This window comes from Urocitellus parryii, chromosome 5 (genome assembly GCF_045843805.1).
Source record: "Urocitellus parryii isolate mUroPar1 chromosome 5, mUroPar1.hap1, whole genome shotgun sequence".
In the NCBI taxonomy this organism is placed as follows: domain Eukaryota; kingdom Metazoa; phylum Chordata; class Mammalia; order Rodentia; family Sciuridae; genus Urocitellus; species Urocitellus parryii.
The window spans coordinates 65,976,294-65,988,954 of record NC_135535.1 but is presented as its reverse complement, the minus strand read 5'-3'; the positions used below and the strand labels follow the sequence as shown (position 1 = coordinate 65,988,954).

General features: G+C 37.9%; 1 protein-coding gene across 4 annotated transcripts in view; it reads right to left on the bottom strand.

The window, feature by feature from the left end:
- Lima1 (LIM domain and actin binding 1) overlaps nt 1–12,661 on the bottom strand; it is a 94,962-nt gene that overhangs the window by 10,072 nt on the left and 72,229 nt on the right. For 2 of the 4 annotated variants that reach the window (XM_077798505.1, XM_026407001.2), the window contains 3 exons: nt 9,991–10,098; nt 5,278–5,362; nt 2,650–2,762 (listed from right to left, as the gene is read on the bottom strand). In XM_077798505.1, the coding sequence (XP_077654631.1) occupies nt 2,650–2,762; nt 5,278–5,362; nt 9,991–10,098 (306 nt within the window). Of the gene's footprint in view, nt 1–2,649; nt 2,763–5,277; nt 5,363–9,990; nt 10,099–10,521; nt 10,542–12,661 lie in introns of all 4 variants that reach the window. The other 2 variants (XM_026407005.2, XM_026407003.2) reach the window with 2 other exon arrangements.

Below are 12,661 nucleotides of genomic sequence, written 5' to 3'. Positions count from 1 at the left end.
CAGAAACACATCCTTTTTTTATGTGGTGCTGAGGATGGAACCCAGTGCCTCACACATGTGAGGCAAATGCTTTACCAATGAGCTACAGCCCCAGCCCAGAAACACATCTTTAAAATATATATATTTTTATTTATTTTGCAGTGCTGGGAATGGAACTCAGAGCCTCACATATGCCAGACAAATGCTCTACCACTGAGTCACATCCCCAGCTCTGGAACACATCCTTTTTGAGAATGAACCTGCAACTTCATTAGTACCAAGTCTCATCTACTAAGCTATGTGGCCAGTGTTCAAAATGTATGAAGTCCTTATTGTATCTTTTTTGTTTAAACTTCAAGCTACAATTTTAAATGAAATGAATCTCTACCTTAGATGGCCTATTTTCAACTACAGACAGGCATTAAGGAACCATTTTGTTCCATGATGTGTGGGACCCAAAAATCTATTTTGAGTGAACATGTGTATTCTTAGCTGCATGTAATTTCCCAAAGTGGAGAAACAAGTTTTCTGTTGCAGAGTCTGTAGTCATAAGACCAGTTATGCCAGCACGTTTTCCTGTACATATTTACTAAAATGCCTTGCTTGCCTGCAGACTGTAAAGGGAACTATGGGGAAGAGAAAATAAATTTCCCTTAAATAAAAGTGGAGATATAATTGGGTCCCACTCCAGGCTCTGGACACCATAATCTTTTGAGCTTTGGACTGCAGGCCAGTTGACTCATGTCTTCATACAACGTTCAAAACCTTAAGTGAGTGTCTGTGAATGCAGGGATATTTACATTCTATTGTGGATATGGAGTAACTAGGGACAAAGGAGGAGGCATAAGTCTGAAATTAGTGCAGAAAGCTTCACCTTTGTTTCTTCTCACTGGTGCCCAAAAGACCTATGTGAGAATTCGAATATTCCCAAGAATAGATTTTAGTTCTTAGATTAGCCAGGGAATTTCCCCAGACCCCTCAGTCACATGATCTATAACCAAGTTAGATTTGCTAGCCATTCTTTTGTTGTTAGTTGTAGTACTGGGGATGGAACCCAGGGCTTAATGTAGGCTACATAAGCACTCCAGCCATGACCTAAACCTCCAGCCCTTTTTGCCATACTTGATCAAGAACCACAACCCAAGGACTCACATCTGGGCAGGATTGATGCTGGATAAGAGTTAAGTAACCCTCTGGCATTTACTACTTTGTTGGATTCCAAATACTTGAAAAACAAAGTGCTGATGACTTCATGGACAGATCTTCAAGGCCAGAACAGAGTTAGGTGGAACACATGTGCAGATTCAGTCACCATTACCCAGTTCTTTCTCTCTTTTTTCTCTTTCTCCTCCACCCTTTTTCTTTCTTTCTGCCCAGGAATGAACCCAGGGCCTTGCACATGTAGGCACACGCACAGACTCTGAGGACTTTCTTGTACTTGCTTTCTCTTGCTTCTTTTTTCTTTTCCTTTCTCCACTCCCCCACCCCCCCACTACTTTCTTCAACTCTGTTACTTTTCAACAAATCTTATTTTCCCTGTAAATTTCTGCTACCTTTAAATTTTTCATGGTTATCTTCTTTACCTTGCCCTGCACCCCCCCACACACACACTTGTGATCCACCCTTTAACTTCTGGATCATCTGTATCCTTCTTCCCCCCACCCCCAAAACCTCACTTTCATCCTCTTCTCATTGTTTTGGTGCACTACAGTTTTCATCCAAGGACCAATCACACACAGTGAAGAGATATAGGCATAGAACATATGTGCGTGAAGTTGGGGCAGCTCAAACCACTTTAAACTAATTCTGCCTTTTGAGTTTTTTTTTAAGCTAAAATCTTTGAAACAAAAGCTAGCTATGTAAGAGCACACCCAAGGAGAAAGACACTAAAGAAGTGTGGGTATGATTGGTTATTAATACAAATAGGTGAAGTAGCATTGCATTAGCAAAACATTCAATTAAAACAGGTCACATTTAATAAGATTAAAATTGGAAAATCTATTTTTTACCTTTTTTGGTTTATTTTTATGGGAATAAATGTTTGCTCCCAGAAATGGAAAGACTGTTTTTAAAAACTGAGGGATCAAAGAGATCAGAAGTTGAATAGCCTAATCAATTTTTCTTAGCATACAAAAATGTTGTGTATTCCTTAACATTTACCATTATCATCTAGCATAAGTATAGCTTAAATGCCAATTTTTATACTATGTGAGTTGTTCAACTTCCACTCCAGCAGACATATTCTTTCTTTAAAAGTGCTAACAACCAATCAGGTTATAGCCAGACTCATCAGACCACTGAGCACTATCTTTAAGGTGGCTTTGTACATATCCATACAACATGCTAATTTTAGTTCAACAGATTTCCCATTTTGTGAGTTTTACCAACTCCAAATATTTATGTACTTAGATTTTTTAAGTCATATTATCTTATTTAACTTAAGGTTTTCTTAAAAATCTCACATATTATTCAGATTTCAAACTGAGACATATTATTGAGCCTTCTCCCTCCTGGCCCAACATCTGGGCAGAAGAAAGATTTGTAGGGACAGTACACCCTTATTTGGCATTATAATCCCCAGGAAAGTAAAAGCAGATTATAATGAAGATGATACAAAGTGCAATTTGCTCTACCAGCATCTCAAGGCTTAGAGATAAACTGCCATCATACCTTCACTGCTTTCGGAGGAGAATTTTCAGAAAGGTTGGAGGCTCTGGCATCAGGACTCAGTGATTTGGTGGACACCGGCTGCTGGGCCTCACTCTTAACCTGGGCATTACCTGCTTGAGTTACAAAAGAAGGACATTTTATAGTATTTCATGGGAAATCTTAGAAAGAGCTTTTCCAAAAAAGCAAAGTTTGAGCATTTTCTATCAAAGAATGGTAGTTTCAACACCAAGAAAAACATTGTTCTTCTGATGAAGAATAAACTAAAACTTATGCTCCTTAGGTCCTCAGGTCCTCTTACAAATCGAGTCATCAGCAAACTTTCTCACCCTGTTCCACAAAAAGTGGGAATCAAAACAACCCTGTATAGGGGCTGGGGATGTGGCTCAAGTGGTAGCGCGCTCGCCTGGCATGTGTGCAGCCTGGGTTCGATCCTCAGCACCACATACAAACTAAGATGTTGTGTCCACCGAAAACAAAAAAAAAAAAAAAAAAAATTAAAAAATTCTCTCGGGCTGGGGATGTGGCTCAAGCAGTAGCCCGCTTGCCTGGCATGCGTGCAGCCCGGGTTCGATCCTCAGCACCACATACAAACCAAGATGTTGTGTCTGCTGAAAACTAAAAAATAAATATTAAAAAAAAATTCTCTCTCTCTCTCTCTCCTCTCTCTCTCTAAAAACAAAACAAAACAACCCTGTATAAAAAAAAATTGCTGCCCAGCAGTATTCATGTTTCTTAAGGACATTTATAGACTTTTCTGACTTTTTGGTTGTTGGTATTCCCAATAACTTCTTTTTTTTTTTTTTTAAGAGACAGCAATCATAGAAAGGAGAATTTTTTTTTAAAGAGAGAGTGAGAGAGGAGAGAGAGAGAGAGAGAGAATTTTTAATATTTATTTTTTAGTTCTCGGCGGACACAACATCTTTGTTGGTATGTGGTGCTGAGGATCGAACCCGGGCCGCACGCATGCCAGGCGAGCGCGCTACCGCTTGAGCCACATCCCCAGCCCCCCAATAACTTCTTGAGTGCTCCAACTAGAGCTGGGAAACTGAGGGAACACAAGGGCAAAAATATCATACCACATGTGTGCTCATGTGTGTTGTGCACATAATCTCACATTTTCTCCTTGGTTGGTCTTATAGCATATATCTATGAATAAAAATTGAGAAGAGGGCTCCATAAAGTTTTTTCATAATCACTGAAGTGTCAACTGCATAAGCAGATTTCCTGCCAGTACATCCCATGAACTCAGAAGAGGCATAGAAAAGCCATTGATACCGTTACTAATGAATAATAATAAATTTTAAAATTCCTTAAAAATCTAGTGTTGAGTCAACAAAGTACTAAAAGATTACAGCTTATTTTTCAAAAAAAGTTTTGCCAACCTAGTCAGAAATATTTCTAGTCCAAGCAAAATAATTGCAAAAGGAATGTTCCTGGATTCAATCAGTTAAGTTTTTTTCTGAAATATTAAGGTAGGGTTTATTAAAGATCTGTTTAACTCATACTTCTACTTTATTTTTTCACTGAAGTCCTTTTTTTTGCCAGGTGCAATAGCACATACCTGGAATCCAAGCAACTTGAGAGACTAAGGTAAGAGGATTTAAGTTCAAGGACAGCCTTGGCAATTCAGTGAGGCCCTAAGCAACCTTGCAAGACTCTGTCTTAAGATCCACATGTATTTTTAAATGACATGTTAAAAATCAGAATCAAAAGTGGGCATAGTAAAGTTAAAAGTCCAAACATTTTTGTCTTTGGGATAAGCTAAGCTTAAAAAAAAGTCCAAAACAAGATTTTATGATGACAACCTTTAGCACCAGCATTAAAACCCCTACAGCCTATGGGGCTGGGATTGTGGCTCAGTGGTAGAGGGCTCACCTACCATGCATGAGGCACTGGGTTTGATCCTCAGCACCACATAAATGTAAAATAAACTAACAAACAAACAAACAAAAAACCCTATAGACTAAAGAGGTTACTCAACTACCAGTTTTTTTTTTTTTTAAAGAGAGAGTGGGGGGAGAGAGAGAGAGAGAGAGAGAGAGAGAGAGAGAGAGAGAGAGAATGAGAATTTTTTAATATTTATTTTTTAGTTCTCGGTGGACACAACATCTTTGTATGTGGTGCTGAGGATCGAACCCAGGCCGTACACATGCCAGGCGAGCGTGCTACCGCTTGAGCCACATCCCCAGCCCCTCAACTACCAGTTTTTATCCCTATAAGTAAATAAAATCCTTCTTGGACACACCTCTATTAAAATAAAACTTAAAAATTAGTTTACACAAGCCTGAAAGGGTTTAGTACAAAAGATAGGATAAGTTTGGTGAGCAAAGTATCAAAGGTATTTGTTTCAAGATAACCATATTTAATTGAATTCAACTGCTCCCTAAGCCATGAAATGTGTTAAGTGTATCCAAGCACCATTCCCCAAGCTGGGGACTGAACCCAGGGCTTCATGCATGCTAAGAAAGTGTTCTGCTACTGAGCTACATCTCCAGCCCAGCACCATTCCTTAAAACCAAGAGGATGATTTCATTGGCTAAATTGTTGGATTTAGTACATTACTTTCTCAACATTAACAGTAATGGGGGCACCTCTGAACCAAATATGTGTGGAGAAGTAAGAACTTACCTTCAAGAGCTAAAGGCAAATGTTTACGAGAGTCATCTTCGGCAGGGGTGGAATGGACTGTCAGGCTATTCTCAGTTGTAGAAGCCTACAAAAAAAGTGGGGAGAGGGATTAAGAATCACATTAAAAATAAAAGAGCAAACTGCTGTTAATGCCATAAAAACCTGCTGACTCCAGTCAGTCACTGGCTGCCTGGGGAAATAACGGGCACCAGAACAGCTGAGCATTTAAACAAGAGGCAGCAAAATGTCTTTTATGAGGATATTAACATGCCTCTCAATTACAGAGTAACTCGAGAAACATACTGCACTCAACTGCCAAAAGTGTGCCTCATCTCCCTTTATAAAAGAGCTTCTAAACCACATCATTCCACTCTCAAAAAACAAGCAAAACAAAAACTCCTATGTCAAGGAAAGCAAAGCTCTTCTCTATATAACCTAATACAATCTAGGCAAGATAAAGTATTTAAATACGAGAACTTTTTTTTTTTGTACTTAGTTATTGAAATCTGAGGGGCTTAACCACTGAGCTACATCTTCATCCTTTTTAATTTATTTATTTTGAGACAGGGTCTCATTAAGTTCAGTAACTTAGTGAGGCTTGGAACTTGAAATCCTGCCTCAGCCTCCTGAGTCACTGGAATTACAGGTGTGGACCACCATGCCCTGCTAGGAACCATTCTTGTTCTTTTATTTTTCCTAATTGCCAATTCTCAACCAAATGCATTCCACTGAAAGAAACTTGCCCATAACTGAAGACCTTTTGATAACTAAAAAACAAATTTACCCCTACTATTATTTTCAAAGTTAGTTTCTTAAAAAGGCATTTAAAAAGCCCAAGTCTCAAAATGGCAGTGTTTAACAAAATGGCAGATTCTTATGTATCAGGTGTATATCTTTTCCTCAGATCAAATTTAAATAAAGTACTCTCTACTAATCTCTCCCTGATTTTTACTGGCCCCTAGGCCTTTCCAGGATCCCTTCCACATCCCAAATCATGAAGGGTCAACAGGTGAGCCAATGTACACTCTTCAAGTAATATTGATTCATTCAGACGTTGGATTTTATTGGTAATACTAAGTGTTTATATCAGGATTTCTAAAGTACTGAATAAATTTACAATGGAGATTAAGTTGTTGGTGGACCTATACTTGAACATCAGCAGGGTTTTTTAAAAAAATTTTAATTTTTTTAGTTGTAGGTGGACACAATAGCTTTATTTCATTTTTATGTGGTGGCGAGTTTTGAACCCAGTGCCTCACGTGTGCTTGGTGAGCACTCTATCACTGAGCCACAACCCCAGCCCACTGGTATTGTTTTTTAATATTTATTTTTTAGTTATAGTTGGACACAATACCTTTATTTTATTTATTTATTTTTATGTGGTGCTGAGGATCAACCCAGGGCCTCGCACATGGTAGGCAAGCGCTCTACAGCTGAGCCACAACTCCAGCCCCAGCAGGGTTGTTTTTTCTACTCTCATTTCATTACAAGAATTTTGACAAGGCATAAAACAAACCAGCATGACAGCTGACATTTACTGAGTGTTTACTCTGTACCAGGTATTGGACTGATCACTTTACATACATTATTTCATTTAATGATATGAAATAATTTTTTGAAAGCTGTGCAATAGCTATAAAACACTCTTCAACTCTTGCTTGGTAGGTTCATCCATTCTAGGATGTTTTTCTTTCACCTCTAATTTGGTCACCTTGAACCTGTGGGGTATTCCTAGTGCCAAGAATGACATCATTGCACATGGCCAACCAGATGACTTCACTGCAGGAACTTCCAGGCAGAAGCACATGAGATTTTGTTCAAACATTTCATTATAGGAAAGCACAAATTCATTTGCAAGAGGAGAAAGGGAAGAAAAATATCTTGACAAAATATTCCATTTCAAGAAAGTTCACCCTAGCATTAATGTTCTTTTGGAGCAAGACAAAGTTCAAATAGGCTTTAGGTACTATTTAACAAAAACTAGGCATGCAGCCAAAAGGATAGCTGTGGCTCTGAAATTTTTTGCTGACTTAACAGCAGCCAATAGCTTATAAACCTGCAGTAAATACTTGAAGAATATCTGCTGAATTTATCCTCTTTCTTTCCCGCCTACTCCCCGATTTGTGATTCAGCTGCACTAATGCCCTCTCAGGCTATAATTAAAATGTTCTGATCCTCCAGTTCAACCCAGAGTTCCAGTTTCAAATCAGCATGAAGACAATCAAGAAGGAAGCACAAGATCACATACAAGGACAACCCAAGCATTATTTTCCAAACTATGCTCCTGGGGTAAAAATGAAGGAACCTCAATGCTGGAATATTTTTCTCTTAAATGTTCTTTTTTATAGAGTATAAGGAAAATTCCAAGTATACTTACTTGAGGTTCTTAAGAAATAACCACCTATTTAAAATATGGGAAACCAGGCAGTTTAAGGAGAGAACTCATTTGATACAAGACACAGACATGTGACCTACACTAATGCCTTAGCACACTGTTGTAAGGATGTACACAATTTATTTGACAACTTTATAATTTATAACCATGTAACACGTGAATATCAAGTATTTTGTCTTATTCCTTCAACACACACTTGTGTATTTTTTAATAAGAAAATAATTTAAAATTTATATTTTCTTTTCTGTTCTATGCTGTGAATTGAATTTTGTAGTCATTAATCTGAGATCATTTTTCTGGGTGCCTACTTTGATCTAAGTGTGTAGTGTACCTTACAAGTTCTTATGAGTGTTCTGTCAATAAACCATATATTTTTTTTCTTGGTACCAGGGATTGAACCCAGAGGTGCTTAATCACTGAGCCACATCCCTAGGCCTTTTAAAAATATTTTATTTAGAGTCAGGGTCTCGCTGAGTTGCTTAGCCTCGATAGAGGCTGGCTTTGAACTCGAGCTCTTCCTGTCTCAGCCTCCTGAGCCCCTGGGATTATAGGCATGCACATGGTGCCAGACTGGATAATGATTTGGAAAAAAATATGATAAACTCATCTGGCATAAATATTGTTACCTACTGCAACTAAGCCATTCATCTGATAATTAGGACATAAAATACAAATATGGTTTGCTTAAAGTCTTTTAGTGGCTTTCTGTTGCTACCTGATTATATTCAAACTTCATGTCGTGTGTGTGTGTGTGTGTGTGTGTGTGTGTGTGTGTGTGTGTGTATGAGATTCTTGGAATTGAACCCAGGGCCTCATGTATGCTAGGCAAGTGTCCTACCACTGAGTCACTTCCCCAGCCCCCCCCCTTTTTTGCTTTATTTTGAGATAGTCTTGTTAAATTGCCCAGACTGGCCTCAAATTTGCCATCTTCCTGCCTCAGCCTCCTAAGTAACTGAGAATTCAGGCATGTTCCACCACACCCAGTTTGCATCCAAATCAAGACTTTTTTTTTTTTTTGGTACTAGGGATTGAACCTGGGGCACTTAACTACTGAACCATATCCCCAACCCTTTTTTGTATTTTATTGAGACAGGGTCTCACTGAGTTGCTTAGGGCCTTGCTAAGTTGCTAAGGCTGGCTTTGAACTCATGGTCCTCCTGACTCAGCCTCCTAAACTGCTGGGATTACAGGCATGCACTACTGTGCCTGGCCAAATCCAAACCTTTAATGGTGACATATAAAGCTTTTTCAGACCATTCCCTGGTCCTCCATCTGTCTCTTACCCCTGCCTATATGTACATTGCTCAAGTCAAGACAACTAAACTGCAACTCCTAAGCAAGCTATGATCTCTGTTTTTCAAATCTGTTGTCGGCCTTCCCTTCCCTTTCTTACTCTACTTTTCCCTTATGCACTTGGCCTATGTCAGCATATTCTTCAAGATTTGGCTCACATATAACCTTCTTGAGGAACTCAGGTTAAGTATCCTTCATCTGAGCTTGCAAGGCCCTATACACTCTCTCATAGCACCAATCAAATTTGTTTTATAGTAGCCAACCTGTTACCTCCCCCACTCATTCTGTTAGTTTCCCTGCATATAAAGGCCACATAGTTTGTCTTTAGTTTTTAAACTCAGTATTTTCCTATACTTAGAATAGTGACTAGCTTTCAAAATACTTTTGAGTTAGGGCTGGGATGTAGCTCAGTGGTAGGGTTCTTGCCTACTGTGTGCAAGATCTTGATACCAAGCACTGCAAAAATCAAAAACCAAAAACCAAAAATATCCTGGGAGAAAATATAGTATTTTCTTGAATAAAGTGTGTTAAACAAGTTAGTGGGGTGGTATGCAGCTGCAGTTCCAGTTATTTAGGAGGCTGAGAGAGACTTGCTTGGAGGAAGGAGCTAGAGATCAACATGGGCAACATAGCATATTTCAAAAAATACCCCCAAAACACCAACAAAAAAATTATAAACCAATAAATTTTTAAAAGAAAAAAGAAATCTTACCCAAAATGTGTTAAGTATGAAGTTAAATTAAGAATATGCAAGCATTTAAAATCCAACAGAGTTTTAAAAATCACTTTAGTTCTATGCCCTCTGAGCATTTGCTGAGCAAAAGAATTTTCCAGTGAAGGCTCATTATTTGGTCAGCTATAAGTTGCTGAAATTGTGTGGCCTGCAAAAATGACAATCTGTCCTGGCAGCTGCTACCAAATTCCCAGACACTCTACAGCCTACAGCTAGAGTTGTTTCTAATTTTAAGCATCTAATTCAGAACACATGCTCCCCTGGCAACTGGACATCAGACTGTTCAACCTACCTTTTCTCCCTCCTGATGGGAGACGCAGACCTCAGGACCTGGGGGCACATTCTCCTTTTGTTCCAATTTATGAGTTTTGATTTCACCACCACTGGTTTTCAACTCATTCTATAAAATAAAAATAACTTGTGAATTTTTAAAGAAAAATTCTTGCCATTCCATTCTCTTCATTGCACATCTTTCAAATAAACTTGGAATGTTAAAAAATTCTTCTTAGAGGCTTCAGGTCAAATCAACCCCGTAATTCTCACAAGCAAAACCCATTGACTAGTGAAATGACAAAAGCAGCTGTGTGGACACATACCTCAGAGTTAAATATTTGTACGCTAGTCTCAAACTGGACACTCATTAGAATACAGACACACGGACATGGACACACACAAACCACCCCAGCACACAATGTTCTTGTGATTCACTCGTCTAGCAGCAGAGCTTGTGGAAATGCAAAGCTTGTGAGTTTTATCAGAAAGGACCATTCTGGAGCAGGGGAAAGGAGATGCCAAGTGCCAATAATTAAGAAAATATACTGACCATATATATAAATGCTCGGCCTGGAAAGAAAGACAGGGATGATGTATACATATAAAAACTGAAATTATATTTAATGATAACATAAAACAACCTTTTTTCTGTGGCACTTTCAAAAACATATTTATCAAAAAAATTCATATAAGACATACCTTATTCTATTTCTCATATCAAAGCCTCAAAATAAAAAAGCATGCATTAACACAATCATAAGAAATAAACACAATCATGTTTTTTCCTTCCTACTACATCCAGCAGGTAAGTTCATTTTAATATTCTGAGAATATTACCTGCTGTATCTAAAATCAACACAGAGACAGATGAATGTAGACATCTCCTACTGTTAGTCTGCTAGTAATTTAGTAATCTAGTACCTCTGTGATTCTTTAAGCATGGGAAGAAACAGCAATTTTTGGACCCAGAGTAATGAAGGGAAATCACTTTATGACTGATTTACTCAGGTCTGGAATTCCAGATTAAGACACACTGCTCTTGAGGTGCAGACAAAACATGACAACCCTATTTACTTCTGACCCCATCTCAAAACCATACCTCCACAGCTACTGCCAGAGAAGATGGGCCTTGTAACAACCATATTCTGTGAGGGGCCTGAGAAATTCTTTTGGGACAAGATAAAATGTACTTCTCACAAGAACTCCTAGAGCCAGCCATGGTGGCTCACACCTGTAATCCCAGTTACATGGGAGGCTGAGGTAGGAGGATTATAAATTTGAGGCCAGCCTCCACAATTTATCAAGACCCTATCTCAAAATAAAAAAGGGCTGGTTTTGTAGCTCAGTGGTAAAGCACCTCTGGTTCAATCTCATTATATATACATATAAAAAAAAATCTAAAGACTTCCTAACTCTTAAAATCTCCAGAGAAGGAAAACTGTAATGTAAAAACTCTATTAAGAGGGGAAAAAAAAGTCACTGAATAGATTTTCTCACTTATGGAATCGGTTAGATGGAATGTTTGCAGCAAGAGGACACAGAGAAGAAGCAACCTCCTCTAAAGGAGCAAAGTAAGCTTCCTAGATCACCTATTTGCTCTACCTCCTGATCTATCTTCTAAGTGACATCTAAATTTGCTTTATTATTCACATTGTCTATGAATAATGAGCCTGGAATTCCACATTACTTCTTATTAAAATTTCTGCAAGAAGTTGAGATGAAATTATTCATTGCTCAGAGAATTAGTCCACCAATACTACTGGAAATACACAGTTAATTATTAGGGGGAAAAGAAAACTGAACTCCTGGAATAGATATTATGTAAACTATGAAGGGAAAGTGAGTATGACTGATTTACTCAGAGTTTGTTAAGAAATTTGGACATCAATAGATGAATGGTTTGTAATTTCAAATTTTAGAAGGCGCAAAATCTGAAAGAAAAACATTTATGCTTAAAAAATTAAAGAAGAAAAAAGAATAATACGGATGTGTTTATACCTATATGTAGGTGTAGGTACACATGAACATATGGGATATAAAAAGTAACTTTAGTCAGGCATGGTGGTGGGTGACTATAATCCCAGCTACTCAGGAGCAGGCTAAGGCAGGAGAATTGCAAGTTAAGGTCAACTTCAGCAACGTAGAGAGACCCTGTCTCAAAATAAAAAATAAAAAGGTTCAGGAGTAAAGTTCTCCAAGGATCAATCCCTAGTACTACTTTACAAAAAATAAAATAAAATAACAATTTCAATTAAGCCCTTATGTGGTGTCAATTTGCCAGTAAAGCATAGGAAAATGTAAAATAAAAGATCATTCATTTTCTCTGGAATATCAGATTTTTGTGCTTTTTAAGGATGTCATCTTTCCTGTCTTTTCTCCCCTTTTTAAAACACAATACTCTACTTCTGTAGGAAATCATTACATCATAAGGATTAAAGACTAAGTGGACTGGGGCTGGACTTGTGGCTCAGTGGTACAGTGCTTGCCTCATTTGTGTGAGGCACTGGGTTTGATCCTCAGCACCACATAAAAATAAATAAATAAACAAAATAAAGGTATAGTGTCCATCTACAACTAAAAAAAAAAAAGATTAAGTGAACCATATATTTTATAATTCTTTTAATTTTTTTCTTTTTAAATATTTCTTTTAGTTGTCAATAGACCTTTATTTAATTTATTTAAATGCAGTG